This window comes from Chelonoidis abingdonii, chromosome 13 (assembly GCF_003597395.2).
Source record: "Chelonoidis abingdonii isolate Lonesome George chromosome 13, CheloAbing_2.0, whole genome shotgun sequence".
In the NCBI taxonomy this organism is placed as follows: Eukaryota; Metazoa; Chordata; order Testudines; family Testudinidae; genus Chelonoidis; species Chelonoidis abingdonii.
The window spans coordinates 16777585-16805414 of record NC_133781.1 but is presented as its reverse complement, the minus strand read 5'-3'; the positions used below and the strand labels follow the sequence as shown (position 1 = coordinate 16805414).

The 27830-nt window shown below is 50.0% G+C and overlaps 1 protein-coding gene across 2 annotated transcripts in view; it reads right to left on the bottom strand.

The window, feature by feature from the left end:
- QRICH2 (glutamine rich 2) overlaps positions 1–27830 on the bottom strand; it is a 57655-nt gene that overhangs the window by 4927 nt on the left and 24898 nt on the right. The window contains exons 6-18 of one of the 2 annotated variants that reach the window (XM_075071775.1): positions 24902–24996; positions 23820–23920; positions 21974–22088; positions 20053–20304; positions 17354–17476; positions 16557–16631; positions 15565–15729; positions 13373–13494; positions 10679–10744; positions 8475–8576; positions 6715–6927; positions 4327–4492; positions 19–106 (exon numbers count right to left, since the gene is read on the bottom strand). In XM_075071775.1, coding sequence (XP_074927876.1) covers positions 19–106; positions 4327–4492; positions 6715–6927; positions 8475–8576; positions 10679–10744; positions 13373–13494; positions 15565–15729; positions 16557–16631; positions 17354–17476; positions 20053–20304; positions 21974–22088; positions 23820–23920; positions 24902–24996 — 1683 coding nt within the window. The remainder of the gene's footprint in view (positions 1–18; positions 107–4326; positions 4493–6714; positions 6928–8474; positions 8577–10678; positions 10745–13372; positions 13495–15564; positions 15730–16556; positions 16632–17353; positions 17477–20052; positions 20305–21973; positions 22089–23819; positions 23921–24901; positions 24997–27830) is intronic. The other variant, XM_075071774.1, reaches the window with a different exon arrangement.

Sequence of the window (27830 nt, the reverse complement as noted above, 5' to 3'; positions counted from 1 at the left end):
AGGGGATTCGAGACTTACCATCCTTGGCTGAAATTGATGGGAGCCGAGTGTCCATCCGCCCTTTGTAGATGTGTCCATCCAGGCCCAGGATATCCACCTCTTCATGCTAGGAAAGAAACGCAAAGACAGAACTGGTGTCCGTGCTGGTGGTTAAAGTCAGACTTGGGGATAGAGTTCTTTTTAAATGCCAAGCGTTTTTAAAAGAAAACAACAGTGAAAACCCCTGGGAACAAGCTGGATGGCATTGGCCAGGTTGGCTCAGTGGTCGTTTATCTACCGTCCTGCAAAGAAATGTCATTTCAAGGTTGGGTTTGATGCAGACTAGTGACTCAGTAAGAACAGCATTGCTGGGGCCCCCTGGCTACTGCTTCTCAGTGGCTCCAGATCAATCTGCTCAGTTTGCAAGTAAACCGCTAGCTTCTCTAACCGCTCACCCTCCAAACTCAACTTGGGATCTGAGAGTCAAGCTGGGTTCTTTCCATCCTCAGTCAGAACTTGGTTAACGGGTGTGTTGATGAGACAAAAGAGAATCCAGCTTATGCTCCCAGAGCTGTGCTGGCTCTCCAGGGCTAACAGCAGTAACAACCTGTTTCAGTCACTAAAGTCACCAGTGGCTGTTTGTATGGAGTTACTGTCCAGAGAGGGCCACATGTATCAGTCCCATCCTCTGTGTATGCATGGTCTTCGCAGTCACGACACTGGTATTAGAGAGAGGGTGACAGTGACTCCCATAGTTCCATACAAACCCTGATCTGTTCTCCGAGAGGAGTCCTGCCACGGAAGAGCAAACAATATTCTACCAAAAGGTGAACGGGCATCAGAGACGTCAGGGTCTGAAATGTACATTAAAGGAAATTACACCCTGGTGGCCAGATTCTGGTCTCGGATCTGAAAAGGCTACTGGAGTTATTCTGGATTTACACTGCTAAAACTGAGACCTGGGGACTCAAGAGTTCCTAAACCACTTAGGAGCCGACATCATGTTGATTTTCAGGAGGCCTTAGGCTCCGAACTCACTGCTAACTCACCGAGGCATGTTTGAGAAAGTTATCCTAGATCTACTGCTTCGATCTTGCTGTCTCCACAAAGCAACATGTGGCATTTTGGAAAGAGGGTGTTAATATTTCATTGTAAAGACACAGGGACAAAACCTTTCCCCTTGGCAGGAGGAAGGGAGGGGAAATGTCCCATGACAGATACTACTGGTTTATTCTTAACTCTGGAAGATGCTCAAATATCTTAGGGATGGGAACAATACAGGCACCTAAACAGAATGGATTTGGCTCCAACCTCAGAGGGATATTAGCATTTCTAACCTCCATTCAGGCAGAGAAGAGTACCTGTTCCAGACCCCCATGCAGCAGCAGAGTGAACGGGTTCAACACCCTGCAGTCACCTCCTTTCCCTTCCATAATGCTCTCATGTATTTACTAGAAAACGTCAGTATCGCTCGGGAATGCTGCCCTTTGCCGACCCCTCTGTACTTAGGGCACTGTCCACATTAAGGAAATCCACATGTGCACTGCTACATCAAGGGAGTTACACAAGTATGAAGCCCGAGTGTGGATGTGCTGCACCGATGCAGAGTGGGCTTTGCACCTGCGGTAAAGTACATCACTGAATGATGAGATCAAGCTACGTGCCCAGCTTTGCATTAGTGCGGTGTTGCTAACTGATGTAACCACATTGAGATAGTAGGAATTTCCTTAATGCAGGTAGGGCCCAGGCCACTCCTCCGCCCACTAATTCCTCCCTCCCCATCCAAGCCACATCTCTTCTCCATCTCTGCCATCGTCACACCATCCTCATCCCTATCACCTTATCTCACTCTCTTACTCCCATTCTCAATTTTGAGAGCCCTGGATAGTCCATCTCTCCCCCGCAATTCTCTATCGCTGTTACCCCATCCCCCAGCCCAACCTCGCACTGTTACTCCCTCCCCCTCCATTACTCTGCTCTGTTCACTCAGATCTGGCAGGGACAGGCCAGGGGAGGTGGAGCGGGGTGAGGAGGCTCCAATGCGCATTCCTAGAGCTGAGCCGGCTCTGACTGACAGCAGTGCGCGGGAACCAGGCATGTCAGCACACCGTACAGGGCCTTAGGGGGGGCTGTAGGCACTTGGGAACGCCCTGACTTTGTGTCCCTTTTGGAACAGGCGCCAACCCCATGTCTGGGGTGTTTCCAATCATGCCTTTCTTTCTCTGCCTCCACCCGCCACAGGGAATTAATTGTGGGCTTGTACGCACACTATTAACAGGAGATACAGCCCTGAGATTTGTTTCCCAGGGACTGAGACTTCTTTGACTATCATGGATTCTACGGGGTGGCCAGGCCTGTGAGGGAAAAAGGTCTCCTGAAAAGCAGCAGGTGCAGTAAGAAAAACAACCCCTAGCTCTTACATAGCACTTTTCAATCAATGGATCTCAAAGCACTCCACAGGATCATTGCCCCCATCTTACAGATAGGGAAACCGAGGCACAGGGAGGTGACGTGACTTGCCCAAGGATACCTTGAGCCTGGGACAGAACCCAGCTCTTCTGAGTCCCAGTCCAGTGTTCTAACCACTTGGCCAGTCACAATGACACACCTGGCAATGGCCTTTGTGCGAAGCACTGGAGGTAAGGCACTGCAGAGGGGTGATGTGCAAAGGCAGGTGCATATCAACGGGCAGCTGGGGCGATGTGAAAGCAGGGTTTGTGGGGGGCAGAGGAGAGGGAGTGTATTGCTTCCTGCTTCACTCTCAGTGATATTATGTTTGCCAAAGAGGATCATCCTAACCGACTAGCCTGACCCCTGTGGACCTCCCCAGTCAGGAGCTGGTGGAGCTGGGAAATAGAGGCAGAAGTTGGAGCATCTGCGGTCCCTGACTCACTGGGGGGTTATTCTGCACCCAAGATTGGGGTGGGGAAGGGTGGAATTTCTTTAGAAACTGCTAGAGAAGCTAGAAATAAGCTCTGGTGCTAAGAGTCTCTGGGTGCTAGGGATTCTGGAGAGTCCAGATACTCCAAACCCCTCTGTATTCAGGAGGAACTCAGTTAGGAACAAACAGCTGGATTCTGAACTACTCCAGTCCTGTACTTGGGGCAGGGATTTGGGGGATAATGTGGCTTCATGTTCCCCTTATGTTGAGGCTATTGCTGGGTCTGCCTGGTCCCCAGTATAAACTGGAGCAGCCTCAGGGCTCCTCTGACTTCTACTTCCCACCATCCCTGGGAAACCAAGAGCAGACAGTGTGGTGTACCCAGGCAAGCCTGACACACTCCTCTTGTCAGTGTAGAAACTTCACACCAGCTCTGCACTGGCCAGAAGGCCTCCTGCTCCAGGGAATTCTAGGGGGGTGTTTCCAGCCTATGTAAGGCCCTTTTACAGTACCAGAGCAACACACACACACGCTTTCATGCAGCTGAGACCTGGCCCAAAGGGTTTCCTTCCCCCAACATTACCTGCATCTCCTATTCCTGCAAAAGCTGGTGATTAAAAAGCTCCAGCTAATTCTGATACTTACCAGCCCTGACCACCATTTCTGGTCCAACAGCTGTGATACACTCAGGGCACTAGCTAAAGGAAGATTTCTAAAAAGCCTTACTTTGCCAGATGATTCAAAAGTTAAATTTCCCAGTGGAAACCACAACACCCTGTTTGGGTCAAGTCAGAGACTTTTCCATTATGATTAGCAACACTGGCAGCAAAAGCCGGGTTGCTGCGGTTTAAGTAGTAAAGAGCTAAGATGTGAAAAAATTATCTAAGTTATTTCCTTCAGACCTGCTCTGAGAAGGGTAAGATGACCAGGGACTTAAAATTCTGGCAGGAACCCCATCTATGGCTCAACATTACGGCTACCATGGAGCTGAAGTGGTGTTAGCAACCGAGGGACATCTTGGCAATACGTTTCGAGCGTAGTCAAGGTTTATGAAGAAGATACATTTTATTGACTCAAAATTATTAGCATCTTGTATACAAGATCCAGACCAGCTCTGGGGCTATCTGACCTGAGATTGTATCTAGGAATATGACTGTTTTTCTGGTGATCCAACAGTGGGAACTGAAGTGGGGGGGTCAGCCCCATGTCCCAGACAGCTCTCTGGGTACCACCAGCAAGCACACTGCAGACTCCAGGTGGGGAACCTCTGGGTCTGGTTCTCCCTTGCCTTGCATATCCCCGGAGCCCAGTGCAAAGTGAGAGCATAGCACACTTCTGTCGTGACCAGGTATTGTTTGACACCCAATTTGCCTGGTGTCAATGGTCACACAAGGAGTGGGCCAGTGGAGAATCAGGCAGCTGTGTTCCTGGTCTCTCTCCCTCCCTGCCATCCCAGTCCCTGATACCTTCATCACTGTCAGCATGGCAGTCTCCTCGGGATGCACCGGCATACACTGGGAGATCTGCTGCAGCCGTGTGTAGCGCCGGTAGGGGTAGGTGAGGGTGTGGCTGCCGCCGCAGCGCCGAGGCATGGACAGGTAACCATATTCTGCCATCTCCGCCATCTTGTCACTGTGAGACAGTGAACAGCAATGCTGCAAACTCAGCCAGGTAAATAGCAGAAAGCCTCCGTGACAGCCCAGCTCCAGAGCACACTGCAAAACCGAGCTGGCTTCTGGAGTCCAGGGTTTCTATCTTCGTAAGTCACCATAGAAACAAAAACCTCCTGCTGCCACACCCCTGTGTTACCAGTGACCTGTGATGGGGAAGTAACTGGGTATGTGGCCTTTATTGCGGCTTTAAGAGGGACAAAAAAACACCTGGAAGGGGTATGGCTCTTAAAAAACATCCTGCATGTCTGTAAACTAGACATTGCTAGCTTGCCTATCCTGTGTTTTCTGTGGACAACTGGAGACCTGGTAAGATCCTGACAGCTGAGACCTCATGAAACTGACGCTTGATTGGTGAGAGGGGAAGTGACTTTTGTGCAGCCTGTTTAGAACAAAGGGCACATTTTTGTTAGCATCCATTTAACTCAATTCCTGACAAACCCTTGGGGCAAAAGTGGTCTATGTTAAAGTCTCAACACCTTTCTCTCAGCCCCTCATTTATGTGCTGAGAGATCCCGGACGAGTCCCTCCAACAAAACCAGGGACTTGAGATTTCTAAGCAGAAAGACCAAACAAAAAAAATCTTTTCAGGCACTAGCTTCTCCTTGCAGGTCACCTTCAAAGGATGTTGAAAGCGACCCCTTAAAGAGAGCGTAGATCTCCTGGCTGCTACTGCTGGAGCCCCATGCATGGACGATGAGCTAACTGTGAAGTCCATGAAGACCACAGGGACAGGGAAAAGAAGCAACTGGAGAGGGAGCTGAGGAAGGACAAGGAGCCTTGAGGTGGGAGGGACAACCTTCTAGCTGCAGGCAATTCTTGCAGTTACCTGTGCATCCATACAGTGACAAGGTAGCAGTGGGGAGAGGGGCCTGATACAGCGAGGACTCAAGGCCTGGGTATTAGGCAAAGAGAAACACTCACCCCTCAGGACAACCCATTGGGCTCTTTGGGTCTCCTCTTATTCTCCTCTGACCTATAGAGAGGGGCCCAAGCTGCCAAGTTGGATCCAAATTTAAAACTTTCCCCAAAGTCTGGATCCAGGGTTTTGGCTCAGCCTGCTGGAGGAGGCTGGAGTCTGAGGCCCGCCTTACTAATGGTAACTGATGTTGTGCGCTTGCTCTGTGGTGAATTCCATTAGAGAGGGGCTGTCTGCCATAGCACGGGTCTAATGACCAGCACTGTCAATCTGAAGTGGAAGTAAGGGAGTAGGTCTGGGGCAGAACCTGGTCCATCTCAAATACAACAGTTAAAAGAACCCAGGATCTCTCACAAGAGGAAGATCCATGTGAGCAGCTGCCATGACAACAGATCCAGAACGAGCTTCATCGCAACTGGAGCCAAACAAATATCCCCCCCTCCCCCAAACTCTTCTGGTGTCTAAAGGCCGGTTTGGCTACGAGGGGCTGTTTCTACGCCCTCACCCTCACATGCTCTTCCCTCTGATCAGAATGGACTCCGTTTGTTCCATGATTAGTATGCATGCCACCTAGGATAAAAGTCTATAAGAGATATCAGTGGTCATGCTTCGGGGGCAGAAGCCAACTGCTACCGTTCAGGATTACTTAGGAAGGAACTGTCCCTATACCAGTCCACTGGAGAGTTCTCGTAATTTCTTCTGGAGCATCCGGTACTTGCCATAGCTGGAGACAAGATACTGAACTAGCTGGACCATTGGTCTGACCCACTAGGGCAAGTCCTGTGTGCCTACGATGCCAAAGAGGGACTGACCCCTGGCTGGTCACATTGCCTGCTTTGCTGAAAAGCTAACCCTACTCTGCCCTGGGACTCTCCTGCAGTGTGGTACCCTCTCCTCGGGACGGCCTGCGGGGAGAGATCTTCCTCGGCGGGCAGAGAGCACAGCTTGTCTGTATCTGAGAGCACTGCACCGAAGGAAGTGAGATCCGTCCAGCTGTGCTCAACTAGCCAGGAAAGAGGGTGAGTCCCTCCCAGCTGCCCCTCCACAGGCTCAGGCTCTACGCTGCGTAATGACTGGGGCTGGGCTGATGACTGCCCATCACTTGAGGCTCTCCTGGCTCTGCATGCAGCAGGTATCACGTTGCCCTATCAGAAATCACTGTGGTGAATGCGTATGTGCCCGAGCTCTTCGTGTGGGCAGGGATAAGCGCCTCCCTCCCCCCATCTCTCTGGCTTTATACTCACTACTCAGACCTGCTCTCCTACCGTTTGTTATACTGGCCTGGGCTGAGACACTGCGACTGCATTATCTCCCTGATCATCTGACTGCTGGCCTTCGCCGAGCCTCCAAAGTGGATCTGCACCTTCTCTATGTCCATGAGCATCTTGGAGTGGATGCTGCGCAGCTTGCCAAGGCCCGCGCTCTTCTCCAGCTGGAGCACATCCAAGTGAGGGTAGGGCCTAAGGCCTAACTTCAGACTGGGGCGGAGGAGGAGATGCATTCAGAGAGGGGAAAGGAAAGGAGAAGTCATATGGTTACCCAGGGCTGGGACGCTGTTAGAGCTAGTACCCCAGCCTTGCTCACACGACTAGTCCCATGGGCTCTATCGGGGGCTGCTCACATGAGGAAGGATCGGGCCATTACACTGTTTGGAGAGTTGGATGAGGACCCCGAGGATAGGTGAGCCAGGCTGTACCAGCCCATTTGAGTCCTGAGAAAGGTGGCTGAAACCCCACTCCAACAGCACTGGACACTGAAGTCCTCTAGTCATCTGCAAAGCAGTGTTAGCAGCAGAGCAGGCTTCCCTCATGCAGATGAGCCTCAGCCCTGTGCAGCCGCAACCCCTCAGATCTGAGAGGGTATTTCACTCTTCAGGACTTACTCAGCCCTTTACCTCCCGGAGGAGACGTCACCAAACAGGGCCACTTGTGCGGGGTTCTCTCCTGTGGATACATTCCACAGGGCTGAGCTCTTGCAAAACTCATTGCACTCTGGCTGAAGTGATTTGTTCTTTCTGCCACAGAAAAGAGTTTTGGGTTTCCCTGTTTGTGTGACGTGGAGCTGGGCATCACCGAGCCGTGAGTTTGGAGCTATGCTCCTGCTATCGCCACAGCTGGAGGATTTCCAAAGGTTTTGTTGTGCAGGGTTGTATGGCCGAGGGGAGAAAGGGTCAGTTAACTCCTTGCAAATGTCTCCAAGGCCAAAGTCTGCTGTCACTGACACCAGTGCAACCCCCAACGAGATTAATGGGGTTGCTCCATGTAAGATCCTAGGGACATCCACATTCGATTCCTGACCAGGACTTTCGAACAACCAAAGCAGCGGTCCCTAGAGAACCCATCCTAGAGTTTACACTGAGCCCAGCCTGTGCTGGGGCAGGACCTTGGGAGTTCAATGACTGCTGTGCAGACACTTAGGTACTTCATCTCAATGCCTTCGTTTACGGGGCAGCCCCGTAAACTGGGACATGACACACAGGTGTCCCTGAGAGCAGCACTAGCCCCTAGCCAATTCACAACAGCCTGGATAAATTCCCCTCCCCCTCTCGATGACCCAGCAGGTGTAGGGCTTCCAGCTCTGGGCTTCAGGAAGCAAGGAGTGAAAGGAAGCGGCATTCACTTAACTAGCAAAGCGCAGCAGTACAAAGCTTCAGTGCATCAAAACGAAGGGCAGGAGAGTGGCCATTCTCCCTAGGAGAAGGCAGGCAGCCCTCTGCTAGGAAGAGCAGGCCTGCAGTAGGGTGATGGGGAAAGGAGGCTGGGGGGAACTGTCCCCCCTCTGCTAATTCCAAGACAGCCGGAAATGGAAGGCAGGCCTGGGAAGGGCCCCGTCTGGCTGGCTGGTCCAAGCTGCAGTTGTTGCTCCAACCCGGTCAATGTCAGAAGCTTCTGCTAGCAGAGGAACCTCTGCATTGCCACCACTCCCAGTGGAGATGGAGAGCTCTTCCCGCTCAACCCCCTTTCTCTGGTCCCCATCACACGTGAAGGCAAACACTAGGAGTAAAGGCCCCTCCCTCCCACCATACCTGCGGGTGTGCTGCCTGACTTGCTCCAGTTCGTAGACGGTGTAGGGCCGGATGGAGCGGTGGGATGGTAACCCCGGCACGGAGGGGATGGTCATGATGGTCCTGGCAAGTCAATAAGCAAAGGGGTCAGCGGAAGAAGAGAAGAAAATCCAAACATCTCTATTATTAAATCCACTGCCTGGCATGTCTGGGGTTTACCACATGTCCCTGGAGAGAGATCTCAGCCCCTCATTTGTACATGGCGCATGGTCATATGGTGCCGTAGCTGACATCCAGCAGGGGGTGTACGGGAAGCTTGGAGAACGAATCATCGATTGAATCCACCTCTCCCATTGTTGCTCCAGGGCCAGCGGTAGGAGAAGTTTACTGGACCCTAAAGCATGGATGGGGGTCAGCACCAGAGAGACTCTAATCCCTGCAGTAACACCTTCATGCCCCTCTAGCAGCGTAAAGGGGTCTGAAAGTGGACAGAAATGGCCCCTCAGAAACTCTCTTGGGCAAGGGACCTCCCTGACCAGTGAAGAGCTGGGCTTGGGGCTCCATGCCAGCCCTGGCACGGGGCGGGGTCAGGGTCATGTTGGGGGCATGGCCAGAGTGCACTGCACTAAAGCTATTCCCTACTTCCTGGGGACCATGGGAAAAAGAGCGTAAGTTTAGAGCAGCCTAAGGGCTGCTCTAAATTACACCGGGAGTTGGGCAGGACTGTGCAAGGCTCCTGAATGTGGGGAGTGCAAAAGGAATTTAAATTTATCTTTGCCCCCTGCCCCCTTCCTCAACTCATCACCCCTGGCCACAGCGCAGGAATGGAATAATTAATATCGGGTCAACTACATCTGAATTTACACTCTGAAACCTGTCACTATTCTGGTGACTGTCCTTGCTTTTCCACTTCAGTGTCAATCAGATTCTAGCATTTGATATGCCAGAGTTAAAGAGATTAAGGCTTTATCTCATTTGATCACGGCTCTTCCAAGTTTGCAGGCACTATGAAGCTTTCGTTCCTAGCACAGGGGACTAGAGATAGCACCACACAGCGAGTTTCTCACAGCAAGGGTCAGGGGAGGATGAGCTCCTGAAAACGGTTACTTCATAATCCTCCCTTTGTAGCACTTTCTGTGGACAAAGCTCTGCACAGTCATTGATTTATTAGCCTCCTAAGAGGTCAGTAAAATATTACTATCCCCCATTTTACAGCCAAGAACATGGAGAGACTAAATGACTTGCCAAAGACCAATACAGAGTCAGTGGCAGAGCTGGATGGGACCCAGATTTTCCATTTTGTGTGAAATTCCACACAATGAAACATGTTTTTCTGTTCCAAAATTGTGGGGGTGGGGGGGAAGAGAGATTAGAAAACTCCTGCAAAACAAAATTCCATTTTTTGTTCTGATTTTGGGAGTTTAAATGTGTATCTCTTTGTAAGATAAAATAAATTTCAAAACCAAAACATTCCCTTCTGAAACTGTCGCCATGGAATGCACCAACATCATCAAAACGCTTTGTATCAGGGGCTTTTTCAAACAGATTTTTTGTCAGCACCTACATGTTTCACTGTCCAAGAATTGGCATTTTCTGATGGAAAAATGTTCCCTTGGAAAACACCCAACCAGCTCGACCAGTGGCAGTGCTGGGATGACAATACAGGAAGTCCTGGTTTCCAGCTGTATGCTCACACCACTGGAGCAAGAGTTTTACCCCTGGCACCTGAACCACCCCCTTTTGTCTCCTGTAATCCCATTGGTTTGATCTGGTAAGGTGGTTCCTGTGAGCTGTAGCCAATGAACCTAATTACTGCGGCGAGTCACATTTGGGAGGGTTTCTGCACAATAAGGGTTAGAAACTTGCTTAAGATCCAATAGGAAGTTTGAGGGGTGCCCCCAAAAAGCAGCTTCTGAACCCACCTCGGGGCATGTCACCAGTGTTTGAATCACCATGCTAAGGCACACAGGGGCACAACACTGTGAAAACAGTGTACGTGGATGAGGGGGGAGGCATGTTGTTTCCCTCCCCAACATGGGGAAAATACATCACTGCCCCTCTTCCCCCACCCTATTTCTTTCTTCATGTCACTTAACCCATGTCGTTGAACTCAAGAGACCATGAGCAGCGGCTGCCCACCAGCCCCACCTGTAAAAGGCTGCAGCATTCTGGAAAGCCGCGTTTATGCCAATAAAACATTTCAAGAAACACGGTCCAGTACTTACGGGCCAGGCACCACCATTTCCAGAGGTCTGTCGCAGGAAATGCAGTGGAAATGAGCCATCAGTCTTCTGTTGGGATGAAACCAGACATGGGAATCATTACAGGCTTAGGCCCAGGGACAAATGGTTTCTTTGGATCTGTACTAAGGGCAATAGGACTGAATAAGAAGTTACAGAGCCCCAAGCCTAGAGGACCACGGAGTAGCACAGAGGGTGCTAAGAACAGTGACCTGGGACATGAAATATTTCTATAGCTCCACTGCGTGACCATATCAGCAATACACTGGCCAGGGAACTCATTTTATTCAAGTAACTACGTCGGCATTTCTGTATTGGGCCAGACCCACAGCTAGTGTGAATGCGCACAGCTCCATTGACCTCAGTGGAACTACCTACACCAGCGGAGGATCTGGCCAGTTATATGTAATATATAATGATGATAATACTTGGAGTTACTCAGATGAAAGGGGCTATACTTGACTTGTGAGCACTTTGGGGCAGGGACTCTTTTTACGCTGTATTTGTACAGTGCCTAGCACTATGGGGTCCTGGGCCATGACTAGGGCTCTGAGGCGATACAGGAACACAAATAATAAACACCACGGAAAGGTGACACATTCACTTCTTCCACATCCCCTGTGAGGTGGGCCAATGTCATTATCCTCAGTGCACAAGTGGGGAAGTGACTTGCCCGAGGTCGCCTCGCAAGTCAGAGGCAGGCTCAGCGGCCTTGACGCCAACTCCCCTGCGCTAACCACTAGCTATCATTGCCGGTGTGATTAAGTTTTGTCATAAACATAAACCTTGCACCTGTAACTGCTATGAAATCATTTTACACACCAGGCACTGGATGTTACACATGTATCGATGGATACGAAATTTACACCCACGTTCACACTTATCATACACACTGGCCTTTTACACACTACACCCAGTCTGCAGTTCTATCAGCACTAAACAAACACACCAGGAAAAAATTGCTTAAAAGCACATGTAACTTGGCATAGAACTGTGATGAAGGGGTGGAACCTGCACCCACATAAACCTTAGGAAACCCTATTGAAGCTGTCAGGGGAAGAGGGCACAGAACCGGGAACCAGATCTGCACCTTCAGACCCCAAACCCCAGAACAATCCTACTCCTAATCACTCGTATCATTAATAAAACAAGGATGGGGTCATGAATCAGCCACCGGAATTACTGAAAACCTGTCCTGAGTTGACATGAAAGCACAATCTCTCTTGCACGGACTGCATGGCAGCTCTGAACCTGCCCATTTATGTAAAGATCACCCTACAGGCAAAACTGAAATCAACCACATAGGCACCCCTGCCTTCCCCCGAGAGGCTGCCTGATGCTGGGGGAAAACCTGACTCATCTCAGAGCTTGTTTGCTTTTATTTTCCACCCCTCCCAGTGGATCTGATGTTAGGTTCAATAAAAAATAACAGGTGGCCCATGGGAGAGAGCACAAAAGTACATGTGTGAGCTGGGAAGTGGATTCTGGATGTCAGAACACGTGGGCCATACAAAACTGTTATTGTGTCATCTGGCTAACAGGGTGCGAGAGGACCCACCAGGTTTCATTTCTCTGGCAGCGCCTGCAGTGTGTGGGCCCGTGCCTAGGACCTACACACTGAGCACGGGTGCCCTCTAGTGGCCCTACATAGGGGACAACTCACAACTGGTGGCAATTCACCGTGTTGGTAAAACTCATGGGAAAGTTTCACTTCACTTCTTTCATCCTAGGATCGCCAAGCAGTTTGTGAATGTTGACACCACTTGAGGAGCAAACCCCTGTGAAGTTCTTAAGTAGATATGACACGTGAGTAAATTGAGGCAGAAAGAGGCAGTAAGCGGCTTCCCCAGAAAACACAATGAATCTGGTCAGCGCTAGGAATAAAAGCCATGAGTCACATACGCCCACCCTCACATATTCCTCCAAATGGCTCTGTCTGAAGAGGCAGCGATCTCTCTTATATAAGGGCTTTGTACTGCTGCCCACCACCATAGTATCTGATGGCCTTCCACATAAAATCAGTAGCAATGCCGAAGTCCCTAGTGCACTTCAAGAGCTACCAGCTCTTAGGTTTTAAGACAGGATTTTTCAAACCTGTGCAAGGGATTTAGATGCCTGTTCATTTCCAATCCCTTAGGCAGCTTTGAAAATCTCCATCTTCATTGTTAATAGCCTCCCTGTTCCGCAACTGAGCTTCTGCCTGCAACAGAACAACAGGAGCAAAGAAGCTGGAAACACTTTTAGGTCAGGAAAGCTGCAACAGTATTTGAATAGGCAAGCACTAGAAAAATCCTAAAGCCAGGTCTGCACACAATTTTTATACCAGTATAGCTATGTTGTCTAGACGGGTGATTTTTTTTTTTAACCGACTGTGTTATAGTACAAGCTCTAGTGTGGATACAGTTATACCAGGATAAAGTTGCCTTATCGTTATTCCCCTTCCCGTATGGAGCAGCTGTACTCGTCTAAGCATATTTATACTGGTATAATTACATCCACACTAGGTGCTTGTAGTGCTTTAACTATCCTGGCATGGTTACAGTGGTACAACTTGCGTGTGTAGATAAGCCCCAAGAGAAGTCAACCTGACTGAGGTTATCCCAGGAAGACAGAGAGACCAATCCCTCGGTGTAACGTGTTTCTCTCAAGCTGTAGCTGTCCATCTCTGGATGTGCTTACTTTCTAATTCCAGCAGCATCATCCGCTGCATACTGCGGAGACCTCTCCTTCAGCTGTTTCCGGATGGCCTTCCAACGCTCTTCCAGCTGCTGTCTGAAGGGATCTAATTCCAGGCGGTCCAGCTGCAAGGCAATGCACACTTAGTGAAAGCTGTGCGCATTTGTATGCATGTGTACAACTGGCTCACCAATGGGTTCAAAGGCAGTGAACACCCAGGAGAAGAGAGATGCTTTCTAAAAGGAGACATGGAGGTAGAAGCAGGAGCTGTGGGATGAAGCTAGGCAAAGGAACTCAGAGGCTGTCCCATCTCACCCTGGGAAGTTTCCCCTGCAGTTCAGATTGGAACAGTCTCTCAAGAAAAGTGGTGGAAGCTCCATCACTCCGGTCATTTGGAATAAGATAGCAGGAAGATGTTAGGAAATGTACTGCAGAGAACAATCTTGGATTGCTGGGAGTGATCTAACAGTGAGTGGGGCCTTTCCATCTTTACCTCCTAAGGTTCCTAGACTCACCGAATGTCCACAGATCATCTCTAAGTGACGGGACAGCAGCAGGGCACCACTAGAACCACACAGACAGCACATCAAACAAGGGGGGCAATTCTGCTCAGGCCACAGTCAGGGGGTGTCACAATTCAGGGCAACTCCACCTGTATTTCCACTCACTGGCCCAGCCAGGGCACCTGCTCTCTGGCTTCCAGCTCCCCAGCTGTTGCTTCTCCCGCCTCTCAATCCCTTCTGACCAGGGTATTTCCAGACTGCACAGTTCCCTGCCTTCACTGTTTATTTCCCAGCACAGACAGGTTGCCCCTGGGCACCCGCTTGCTTTCTCTTCAGAGATGGTTTGGTAAACAGGTGTGATTGCTCCGGTTATGAGTACCATACAGCCCGTTCTATGCAAGTCTCTTTGATTCTTGAGGTAAAAAGCATTACAGAGAAAACATGTTACAAACAAAGAACCTCCACACACACTAATAAGGCTACCAGACATCACCCCCACCCTAACATGGGCTCAGGCAGGAGCAGTCCTTCAAACCCCCACCAAGGGGCTGCCTTGTGGTTTCAAGTTCATCACAGCTTCTGCTCAGTCTTATGGGGCCTCAGTAGGCCCAGTCCTTCCAACCCTCCCCTAACGACTGGGGCCCTCAGTGGACCAGGGGTCCTGTCCATTGGCTGGATCAAGAAGAAGGCCCTGAGCCAGTTTAAAATCAGGCTATTTACCCCAAATTCCTTTCTTTGTCTGTAGATCCCTGGAGTTTGAACTAGTACACATCAGCCTGTCCAGGGCAGTGGTTTCCCTGGGGGTGTTACAATCTGAGTGAATTTGCCTAATCACTCACTGCTGGTCTCCTATTTACCCTTCCCATGGAAATACACACAATCCCACCACTACACACACACAACTGCATTTTTAATACGATGGAGCCCAAAGGAATTCACTTAATTCAGTGAAGCTCATTGAGGATACTGCAGGGAACTCTCATTCTGTCACAGGGGGTACATCCGTCAGTGCTGGGGAATGCTGAGCCATGCGAAATAGGAAGAGAGGAAAACAAAAAGTCATGCCTGGTTTAGCACCAGCATGCTCAGCATTGTCACAGAATCCCTGCCCCAAGAAGATCCTGGTTTAAGAGCTAAATGCATAGAAGGCAGGACACCTTGTGTCACATCCCCTGCACCCTCTCTGAGGCCAGCAGCAGCTGGATGAGATCTGGTCCTGCATGGCAGGGGTAGCAGATCAGGCTTGGTGTGTGTTGCACGGCAATCTGTTCCCTGAGCACTCCTAGCATGCATGAGAAAGTCCCCTTGCTCCTGGGCTCAGGTCTGGATCCATTACAGGAGGCAGAAGGAAATGAGAATTAAAAATAAAACACTGCTGGCTGGGTTCCCATATACACCACGGCCCCTTTGCAGAGGGGTCTGACAGCGTGAAAGTGCCTTGAGCGTAACTTTTGCTCACTTGAAGGCCCCAGAGTAACGTAAAGGGGCCCGAGGAAGACTAGGACCCAGGCCCTGCATGAAAACCCCAGCAGTTATAGCAGAGACAGTGTTTAGAGAGGACCAAGCTCCTCATCCTGTCCTGTTATAAACTGGGCCAAGTCCCTTCCCCCATTTGCCCTTCCTGTGGCTGGCAGCTGGCTAATGCACTGGGTGGGGCTGTGAGTCATGCAGAAGGCAGGTCTCCAGCTTTACCTTGGAGTCCATCTCCACCAAGATTTTGTCGAGCACTTTGTGCCAGTCCTGCTCCTGCCCGCTCATCTTGTTCACCAGATCCTGCATCATCTTATTCAGCTGCTCCGTGGTGGCATCAAACTGGGTGCGGCTGACTTTGCCAGCCAGGGCGATCTTGTCTGCTTTCTGGCCAGGGGGAGAAAGGAGAATGACGGGGAGGGAGCGGAGGGAGGAAGAACCTCAGCTTGATCTGGGGCACAAGAGAAGCATTCCACCCAACATTCCCATTTCACAGGGCCCCATGTGAGCATACGGCTTCCCCTCTCCACTGCCCAGAAAGAAACGCCTCCCTCTCTTCACAATCAAGGCTCTGGTGCTCTGCGTAAGGGCTCCATCCTTCAACTCTATCCATTTTCTTTCTCCCTTCTCCCCTTTGCCCACTTATATCAGGCCCTTCCTCATTAAAGCAGATGATGTCATAGCATTTCAGATGGCTGGCCTGGGACAGCTCCTCACCAATACCCCAGGACAACTCTAGCATGGACCCTCCTCTTCCATACTCTGGTATGGGTCAGGAGTAGTTGCAATTGGAGCTGCAGGTACTCAGCACCTCTGAAAGCTCAAGGTGTCTCATACAGACACTGAGCAGCTGAGGCACCAAAATAAGGGGCCACGACTGACAATTCTGGCTTCTGTGTAGGTAATATAAGTGTAACAGCGTGTGCACGACAGGGAGAGTCTCCTTAAAGTTGCATTTAGAGGATGTAAAATGCTAAGTAATCATGGTTAGCACTTTTCATCAGCAGATCTCACAGCCTCATTTAAAAGAGTTACAGAGAGGCGACGGGACTTGTCCAAGTCCCACGCAGAAGAGCCAGCTCTCCAGCTTGGGATCCTAGCCAGGGGACCACACCACCTCCCACTGACTAGAGAGCCTAAACATACATCTCCTGTGCTTGTGAAAGAAACCACGTGCGTCTGTCCCACCCAAGCGGTGCTGCACACCCTCTTACCACGTCAATTTCTGTCTCCAGATGCTCCTTGTCTGCTTTCTCTTTTTCCAACTTCTCCAGCGACTGGAAGAGAAGCTTTACAGAACACAGAAGAGGCAGAGATGAAAACTGGTCAGAAAACGGGGAGGCTGACATTACTGTACAATCCTTGCCATCTCCCAGACCACCAGGAGCACCTGCACGTGCTCCCTGGTGGCCGGAGGCCTCTTGGGGCTCAGATAACTTGAGTCATCACTAAACACAACAGCAGGGTGATGAAGGGGGCACATGCGGGCCTAGTCAGTGTAAGAACCTGCAGACAGGAGAGCTGTCCATGTGATATTCCCTGTCTGACCTTTGATCCCCTCTCCAGGTCTCCTCGCTCTCAAGAGGGCGCTCATCTAGCAGAGACTCACTGTGCACCAGGCCCCTCGTGTTTTAATGCCTGTGGTGGGCGTTATATTTCTGGGGTCAGTCTCTGACGACAGCCTCAGCAAATCCCCGGTGTATTATAACAGGCAACTCAGTCGCATGACTCAGTCTCCTGCAGTACTTGATGTTGGACTAGGAGAGAGTGGCTCCGGGGCTAACACCTACCTATCCTCTGTGCTATGTAGAGCCCCAGATGTGTTGGGTTCTCCCAGGGCAGGAGAGAGGATCCTTTGTCTCCTCTGCTCGTCCCTTTGTTTTCCTTGCTAACGAACGTCCATGATGAGGATGCACAGTGCTATGAGCATCCCTGATTACCAAGCAACCTAAACCCTTGGTGAGTACTGGAAGCACCTTATCCTCTAGCCAGGCCCCCTGCTGTCACTTACAGCAATATCTTTCTGCTTCTGCCGATGGTCTTCTATGAGGTTCCCTGTGGTGGCAAGGAGATTCTCACAGTCTCCTTGCACCTGGAGGATGGTGTTTTGGATGCGACTCAGCAGCTCTTCGTCCTGATTCAAAGGCAATGGAGGGGAAAGTGAAGCTCTGTAGCAGATAATTACTGACAGACACAAAGCCTTCAAACCACAGAGCAGGCCTGGCATGGGCAAGAGGTACAACGCCTCATCCCTCCCTTGGAAGGCTCTCCGCTACGGCTGGGCCCAGCCAGTGCTTGGCTTCACTTCTGAGACTGCCAGCCGTGGATGTGCTTTTGGTGACATGGACACCTGCTCACTTGCACATGGAGATCTGGATCGACCACATGTGTCACACAGACCACACTTACATGGTATCCATGGGAAAGATTTTCAGCCAGTACTAGTCAATTCAAATGAGCGACCTCAAGGTGACAGGCTCCATAGACAACTCTTCACCAATCCCCAGTCCCCCTTGGGCAGAATGATATATGGGGTATCTGGGACACATCCCTTCCTGCTGGACACAGTCCAGATAAAAAGTGGTTCCCTGTGGCAGTCGAGGGCCCAGAGTTCTGTGCCAGCACCCACGGGTTGTACTGGAACTGGCTAAGTATGTATCTGTTTGAGCCCCTGAGCCTTCCTTTTAGGAGTGATATTTACAACATGCCTAGTGCTGGCTATTGTTTTTGCAGACTCTGCTTCCAAAAGAGGGTGCATACTCCAGATATACAAAGCCAGCACTTGTGTGCGCACTATCGCTGCTCACCCTTATCTCAGATCCGTTTGTGCAAAAAGGGCCTGTGCCCACTTTTGCAGACACAATCAACTACTGTGACTTTTAACGCAAAAGAGAAGCTGCAGCTGAATATCTGAGCCTAGGAATCATTCCAGCATCTCCTGGGACCCATACGGCTTGGCGAAGGTGCCGCCATACCCTGCCATTTGGATCAGCTAAAAAATGACTGCTGAAACACCACCAGAAACTCAAACACCATCAGAAACCACCAACTCCCAAAACATTTTCCATACGTTGAGCAAGTAAGCCTCACAAACCCACCCCCAAGAAGTAAGTATTTTTGTTCACATTTCACCAAACAGGAAACTAAGGCATGGAGAGGTTCTGTGCCAGAAGTGATAGGAAGAGAACACAGGAGTCCTGGCCCCAATCTCATGCATAGATCTCTAGATAGATCATAACATTGCATCAGTTCATCATAATGGGGCTCTGACACAGTGAAGAATGTAACAGTCTAAGTGTCATAAAGCCACTATGTTGTCCCACACAGGAGATCAAAAAAACACCAAGAGTGGCAGGAACATAACTGTGCCGCCTACATCCACACAAAGACTGGGCTGGCCTCGTTCTCTCTAATCTCAGGTTCATCATTTAATGGCAGATGTTCTGTGAAATTTACTGATGCCACACAGGGTCACGTGGAGCCCAATTCCCCATTCAGTCACCAACTAGGGTCTTCTTCCAGCTCTGCTCTGGACAAGTGCTGATCTGAACTGCATCAAGCCAGAGACGGGATATTCCCTTTGTGACACGGGTGCACAGATGGAAGGGGCAGGAGAGAGGCGGGCTGGACTGTCTGGCTTGCAAGTTGCACATAGAACTGATAGTGCAACGAGTGTCTGAGGGCAGGGTGGGAACCTGTGCAAAGCTAGAGCTACAGACTGCAGAGCAAATGGTTGAATGGAACCTTGTGATCTGCACTGGACTCAAACTGCTATGCCAAAATCCCTGTTCAAATCCCTGCCTCCTCCTCTTCTTTGTCATTTTGGTGAAGCTGAGTGCTACCGGAAGAGAGTGACTGCGCTGCCCTCAGCCTGGCACAGGACAGCAGGTAATGAGCAAGCTGCATCACACGTAGAGCTCTGCTGATCATAACCTGCAGCACACTCTGCTAATCTGGTCTTGGAATCCCACACACACCTCTGCCAAGGCACCTCAGCCCCAACCTGCAGCAACCCCTGCTATGCCTGCCCTGAGGGCATACTGTTCACACAGCTCTGGCGATGCACCGGAGCCCTGACCTGCACCCCCACCTACTGCAGTCTGCCAATGTTCCTCGGTCCTGGCCTCCACCATCCCTGCTATTCCAGTTTGCAGCTTCTCTAGAGCAGAAACCACAAGCCAGGTGGAATGCTGGGATGGCTTTGTAGGGCTGGCCATGAGCCCACTAGGCAGTGGGAAGACACACAAAACTCACTCTGATATGTGACCCCTAAAATCAGGATTTGAGACCAGGCCTCGAGATGAGAAGTCAGGGCACCCACCTCCCAGGCCAGCCAGCAGGTGTAAACCAAGGCTAAACAAGGAGCCAGAACAACAATGGGCTTCCCAGGGAGCCGGCAGTGATCTGCTCCTGCATGGTGTGCAGCACAGAGGGGCTGAATTGATCACAGTCACATGACTCCCGTGTGCAGCTCTTCCCGTGGGCTCTGCATTAGGAGCAATCAGCATGCCCTGGTCTGCCGCCTGCTGCTCCGACTCACTGCTGCACTGGGCTATGGACCCAGATCCAAAGGATCCAGTCTGAACCATCTCCTCACAGGGCCACTGAAATCCTTCATCCCTCACTCCCCCCAGGTACTGCATTACGGTCACAGCTTTGGCCTGGAAGCCTGGACAATAAAGCAGAGTGTTTCCCTTTGGCTGGCCTTACCTGGCTCCTCAGCTGCGGCCTCTTTGCTGGCTTGCTTTCCGTGTGCCTCGTCATGAAGCTGCTAATTAAATCCTGCAGCTGTTCATAGCGTTTGAACAGCTGGCTAACCTGCTCGCTGACATCTAGGCTGCAGGCTGGGCACGTGCCATTCGGCGCTGCCTCCCCAGGCTCTGGGCTAGTGGGCATGCTCATGGATAGCAAGGTGGATGAGGAGGTCATCATGTTCTCTATGATAGATCTAAGCTTGTCTAACTGTAGGCAGAGGAGAGAAGGAGTTGGGTTTGAAACAGGCAGTGCCCAGCAGAATTTCTCTGCTTGCTAAGGCACCTGGGCGATGGGTGCTGAGCTCTATCAGAGAGGTGTCTCCAGCACCCCATTGCTGCTGGCCAGCAGGGATATTAGCAATGCCCGAGGCAATACATTCTGGCCAAGACTCCAAGGATTGGCCCATGGATGGATGGGCCCTAGGTTCTTCTCCAGTTAGCAGCTGAGGAAGCAGTGCTCCCCCTAGAGGCTAACCCTAACTGCCTTGGAGTCTATCACTAAGATCCCTATCTTGGGCCAGTCGGCATGGAGTGGAGTTCTAGAAGTATTCCAGAAGACGTACTGGCTGGTACCTGAGCAAAGCATCTTATTGCTACCAGACCAAGGAGTGGGTCTGGCTCATCTGCATAAGGCAGCCCACTGAACTGCCACCAGGACAAGCTAAGGAACAGTTGTGTTTCTACCCTGCTTCCCCTCAGATAGCAGAGCAAAGCTTTAGCCTACAGCGAGCTTTAACAAACCCTGCTGCATTCCTGTGGATAAGCACGTCCTTGGGGCACTACCCAGGGTTGTCATCTCCTACACCAGGGGTGAGCAAACTTTTTGGCCCAAGGGCCATATTTGGGAATAGAATTTATATGGCAGGCCATGAATGCTCACGAAATTGGGGCTGGGTTGCAGGAGGGGGTGAGGGCTCTGGCTGGGGGTGCAGGCTCCAGGATGGGGCCAGTAAAGAGGAGTTCAGGATGCAGGAGGGGGCTCTGGGCTGGGGTGGAGGGAGTAGGGTGTGGGTGTGTGTGTGAGGGCTCCATCTGGGGGTGAGGCATTTGGGGTGTAGGAGAATGCTCCCGGCTGGGATCAAGAGGTTCGGAGGGCAGGAGGGTGACCAGGGTTGGGGCAGGGGGTTGGGGTGCGGGGAGAGGATCGGGGTGCAGGTTCTGGGTGGTGCTTACCTCAAGCGGCTGCTGGAAGCAGCGGCATGTCCCTTCTCCGTCTCCTAAGCGGAGGTGCAGTCAGGCAGTTCTGCAAGCTGCCTCATCCGCAGGCACCACCCCTGCAGCTCCCATTGGCTGTGGTTCCTGGCCAATGGGAGCTGTGGGGATAGTGCTTGGAGTGGGGGCAGTGTGCAGAGCAGAGCCCCCTGGCTTCCCCTATGCGTAGGAGCCAGCAAGGGGACATGCCGCTGCTTCCAAGAGCCGCATGGAGCGGCCCCCGACCCTGCTCCCCAACTGGAGTGCCGGAGATCCCACTCCCCAGCAGGAGTTCGAAGGCCGGATGAAAATGGCTGCCGGGCTGTATCTGGCCCACGGGCCATAGTTTGCCCACCTTGTCCTACACCCATGAAAAACGTTTCCCCAGCTCTGGAGGGAGCTCAAAAGCCCCTTCCTTCCCCTGCAGGATCCAGGGAGGGAGGCAGCAGTTAGTGAGGCCAGAGGCCCTTTGGAGCCCAGCTAAGAGCTTTGACCCACTCCACAAGGCTAGGGCGCTGGCTTCAAGAGGAGGAAATCTCTAGACCTTTGTACTGAGCAGCTGTCCAACACCACAGGGAAACTGGGCAAGCAGAGATACCCAGAATTACCACTGCGCCAACCCCAAAGGGCAGCTATTTCACAGCAAGCTAGTGAGCAGCCCGTCCTCTCGCCTCAAACCACCTGACCTGTTCCTGCAGGTAGAGGGCTGTGTCAGTGACCGACTGCTCCAACTTGGCTTTGCCGTGATCCTGCTGCTCCCTCAGCTCCTGCAGCTCTTTCTCTATGTCATGTACTGTCGATCTGGATCACAGAGCCAACAACAGAACGGGTCATTTGCTGAGCAGAGGTGCTGCCATGGCGCTTGGAGCACGGAGACAGGGACCAGCACCCAGCACAGGCAGGTGCTAACCCTCCGCTGTGCCAAATGAAGCTCCCCTGAAGTCAGCTTGTTTACCTTAGGGCTGAATTTGGCCCCTGACACAGTTGCTGGGAGGTAACTCTGTGATTTAGATTACTATCACACCACACAGCAACACACAGTCCATAGAAAGAATGCAGCCGTTCTTATGGCTCTGTCCAGCTTCTTTGATGTGGGTGAGATGGGAACGTAGAGCCAGCCTGAGGCACATGCAAAGACCAGCTGCAGGGGTCCCTCTGCTTTGAGGAGAGGTGAGGAGGAGTGAGGTCTTGCACTGTTAGACTCTCTTCCCCTTCCCAGCATTCTGCTAGGAACCCCTCCCCTCCAGCTTAATGGCCCAGCGTTTCCCTCCCCCCGCCTCGCCCTCTTGAAAGATGAGCTGGTGAACAACAATCCAATCCCCAAAGCAGCTGGATCTTGACATTCCCTCCCACCCAGTAATGGCAAACCCCTTCCCCCTAAGGTGACCAGGCAGCAAGTGTGAAAAATCGGGACAGGGGGTGGGGAGTAATAGGAGCCTGTATAAGAAAAAGACCCCAAAATTGGGACTGTCCCTATAAAATCAAGACATCTGGTCACCCTACTTCCCCTGCAACTCCTCTGCCCCGGGTGCCAAAACCCTCTCACAGCCACTTAGCAAGGTACCTCCCTGCCCTGCCCAATGTCCCACGCCTAGGTGTGCTATTCAGGTTATAGATGTTGGCCTGGCTCAGAGCCCTGCAAAACCTAGAATCAGGGCCTGGAGCACTTCAGTTTACTACTTCTACTTCTATGCTTTAAAGCAAGCCCAGCTGCGTATACGTAGATTTAGCACAATCCATGCCTCTGATCGGTCCAGGAGCGATACATGGATGCTCTCTGCAGTATATTAATCAAGTGGAACACTGGCTACCCTGCAGGTAGTTCTGTTCTACGAACCATGGCATATGGGTCACCTGTTACAAAATAGTTCTACATGCACCAAAACCCTTTGGGAGGCTGGGAATGAGCCTAGCTCATTTTTAAGCCAGCCTTAGTGGGATGCGGGCTAGTTAGCATGGATGAGCCCTATAGGTTATGCAGTTCATAAGTCCTCCAGAATGTGGACCAGATGCTACAGCTCAGCCCCATCCCGGGGAATGGAATAGGGACAGCAGTCCTGGTCATGACGAACTACTTGGGATCATGAGTAGTTAACTGTAGTTCAGTTCTGCATCAACTCAGGTCTGAACCTGGTGAGACTGAACTAGATATCACAGCTCAGGTCTACATGAGGGATTCGGATCAGAAACTGTAGATTGTATGAAAGAATAACAAACGAGGCACTGGAATCCAGCTCTACAGCATAGGTACGAATCCTCTGGAGTCTGGACCAGTATTAGAGTCCAGCTTTATTATAGCATCATAGAATATCAGGGTTGGAAGAGACCTCAGGAGGTCATCTAGTCCAACCCCCTACTCAAAGCAGGACGAACACCAACTAAATAATGTAACCTGTCTGATAACAGGCCCCTGTCTTATCAGAGGCCAGCTCTACAGGTCGTGTGAATCCTGTGGGACCAAGGCTTGTTGTTGGAGCCTGTTGCATTAGCAGCAGGATGCACACATCCACAGCTCTCCTCTCCTCTTTTTACCTGAGGTAACCTAACTGCAGGTTAATCTGACTGGATCCCTTCACTTTCTGATCTGCTTCTGTTGCCACCTCTGCTTCAAGGACATTCTGCAGCTTCCTTACCTAGAACCATGAAGAGTCAGGACTTTAGGCACACATCTGCCTGCAAGGACTTCCCTCAAAATGGCTGAATAACTCCCCACCCCCCGGCCCCAGCACGTGCGCTGGGTTCAAATACGGCTAAATGCAGCCCTGATGTAAGCAGATGACACTCTAATTATTTCAAAGGATTTGCATCCACTCAGACCTGAATTTAGTTCAGTGTATTAAGCACAAAAATGTGATACACACACACACACTGGGGATCTTGGACTAACCTATTCAGTAGCTAGGAATCTGCACACTGTCCCATTCACCCAGCTGTCCTCTTGCTTCCAAACTGCCCTGAACACAGAAAGCAACAGGGCAGTCTAGTGTACATCGTGACGGAAAATGATCCTTGACAAGATGTACAGCAGAGATGGACGTGGGTAGGACTGCTGAAGAATGTGGGGGCTAGGTGGGGAGGAAGCCTGGAGCAACCTGTTCTGAGGGACACAAGGGCCAATCTCCCACACACACACCCCTTCCCAGGGGTTTCTCCCCCACCTCATACTGATCTTATTATTGTTCTTAATATTCTGAGCGTGCCGAGAAGCCAGTGAGTTCAGGGAACCGTTGTGCTGGGCACTTTACTAAAGACACCGTAAGAGAGTCTCTGCCCTTAAGAGCTCACAGTCTAAACAGACAAGCCAGACAAACGTGTGTGGGAATCAAGTCCTAAGTGACTTGCTTAAGGTCATTGAGGCAGTCTGTGGCAGAGTCTGAAATTGAACCCAAAAGTCTCCAAAGTGTCAGTTCAGAGCCTTAACCACACTGCCAAACAAGAGGGATGTTCTCCAGTAATGCCCATACCGCAACTCCACAGACTACAGCACATGTTCAGACCCTGGAAGATACAGTATCAATGTCCCTGTCTCGCACACCCTCCAAGCCAACCATAGTGGACTTGTTACCATTGTTGATTCCATGGTTAGGTTACAAGACGGCACACCAGCTGCTCACCTTGGCCTTTACATCTTTCATGTCTTCTGCCGTGGCCTTCAGGGAAGACAGCTGGTCCATGAGGTCAGCAGGCATGCTGGAGAGGTTCTCAGGGACTAGACACCACCACGGAAATACAAAGGAAGCACTTAATTGATTGTGTACATAAGAACGGCCATACTGGGTCAGACCACTGGTCCATCTAGCCCAGTATCCTGTCTTTGGACAGTGGCCAGTGCCAGAAGCTTCAGAGGGAATGAACAGAACAGGGCAATTATCAAGAGAGCCGCTGTCCAGTCCCAGCTTCTGGCTGTCAGAGATTTCGGGACACCCAGAACAACGTCCTGACCATCTTGGCTAATAGCCATTGATAGAGCTATCCTCCATGAACTTATCTAACCCTTGTTGAACCCAAATATACTTGTGACCTTTACAACATTCTCTGTCAACGAGTTCCACAGGTTGACTGCGCGTTGTGTGAAGTCCTTCTGTTTATTTTAAACCTGCTGCTTATTAATTTCATTGGGTGACCTCTGGTTCTTATGTTATGTGATGGGGTAAATAACACTCCCCTCATTCACTTTCTCCACATTATTTGTCACTTTATAGACCTCTATCATATCCCCCACAAGTCGTCTCTTTTCTAAGCTGACCCGTCCCAGTTTTTTTCTCTCTCCTTGTACCGAAGCTGTTCCATACCTCTAATTATATTGGTTGCCCTACTGTGTGCCTTTTCCAATTCTAATACATATTTTTGAGATGGGGCAACCAGAACTGCATGCAGCATTCAAGGTGTGTGCATGCCATGGATTTATATAGTGGCATTATTATATTTTCTGTCTTATTATCTATCCCTTTCTTAATCATTCCTAACATCCTGTTAGCGTTTTTGACTGCTAGTGCACATTCAGCAGATATTTTCAGAAAACTATCACCAATGCCTCCAAGATCTCTTTCTTGAGTGGTAACAGCTCATTTAGACCCCATCATTTTGTATGTTTAGTTGGGATTATTTCTTCCAAAGTGAACTACTTTCTGCTTACCAACACTGAATTTCATCTGCCATTTTGGTGCCCAATTACCCAGTTTTGTAAGATCCCTCTGTAACTCTTCGCAGTAAGTTTTGGACTTAACTATCTTGAGTAATTTTGTATCATCTGCAAATTTTGCCACCTCCCTGTTTACCCCCCTTTTCCTGATCATTTATGAATGTGTTAAACAGTACTGATCCCAGTAGAGAACCCCGGGGGGACAACTGCTATTTACCTCTCTCCGCTGTGAAAACTGACCATTTACTCTTACCTTTTGTTTCCTATCTTTTAACCAGTTACCGATCCAGAAGAGGACCTTCCCTCTTATCCCAAAACTGCTTATTTTGCTTGACAGTCTTGGATGAGGGACTTTGCCAAAGGCTTTCTGAACGTGCAAGTACACTATATTCACTGTCATGCTTATGGACTCCCTCAAAATATTCTGATTGATCGGGGAGGCATGATTTCCCTTTGCAAACGCCACTTTGACTCTTCCTCAAAATATCATATTCATTTCTGTGTCTGATAATTCTGTTCTTTACTATAGTTTCAGCCAATTTGCCTGGTACTGAAGTTCGGCTTACCAGCCTATAATTGCCAGGATCACCTCTGGAACCTTTTTTAAAAATCAGCGTCACATTAGCTATCCTCCAGTCATCTGGCACAAAGATTTAAGCAACAGGTTACATACCACAGTTAATAGTTCTGCAATTTCATATCTTAAGTTCCTTCAGAACTCTTGGGTGAATACCATCTGGTCCTGGTGACTGTTACTGTTTAATTTATCAATTTGTTCCAAAACCTCCTTATTGTCACCTAAATCTGAGACAGTTCCCCAGATCTATCACCTTAAAGAGAATTCCAGACCTGAACCAACCCCTCTCTGCAGCGAAGACTGATGCAAAGAACTAATTTAGCTTGTCTGCAACAATCTTGTCTTCCCTGAGCGCTTCTTTAGCACCTGATTCTGATATACTTAAAAAACTTGCTGCTAGTTTTTGTGTCTTTGCTAGTTGCTCTTCAAATTCTTTTTCGGCTTGTCGAATTATACTTTTACATTTGCATGACTTGCCAGAGTTTTTGCTCCCTTCTATTTTCCTCGGTATGATTTGACTTCCAATTTTTACAGGATGTCTTTTTGCCTCTAACTGCCTCTTTTACTCTGTTGTTCAGCCATGGTGGCATTTTTTTTTTTTTTGGTCCTTGTACTGTTTTTTTTTTATTTAGGGCATATACATTTAATTTGAGCCTTTACGGTGTTTTTAAAGTGTTTCCAGGTAGCTTGCAGGCATTTCACTCTTGTGGCTGTTCCTTTTAATTTCATTTCCATTTAACTAGTTTCCTTATTTTTGTGTAGTTCCTCTTTTTGAAGCTAAATGCTACTGTGGTAGGTTTCTTTGGTATTTCCCCCAATAGGAACATTACATGCAATCACATTATGGCATTACCAAGCAGTTCAATTATATTCACATCTTGTACCGGATCCTGCATTTTATCTAGGATTAAAGCAAGAATTGCCTCTCCCTTTGTGGGTTCCAGGACTAGCTTCTTCAAGAAGCATCTATTAATAGTGTCTAGTAATTTTATCTCTGCAGTCCATCCTTAGGTGACATGTCTCCTGGAAATATGGTGACATCCTAATTATTACTGGGTTTTCTGGTCAGGTGGTTGGTAGTATATTCCTATGGCTATACTCTTACTATTCAAGCATGGAATTTTTATCCATACAGAGTCTATGGTACAGTTTAAGCATTTAAAATTTTAGTATATTTGACTCTGCTTTCTTTCACCTATAGTTCCACTCCCCCACCAGCATGACTTACTCCGTCATTCCTACATATTTTGTACCCTAGTACTACTGTGTTCCATTGATTATAATTGTGATGGAGTAGGGGCTGTCTGCATGGGGAATGGGAGAG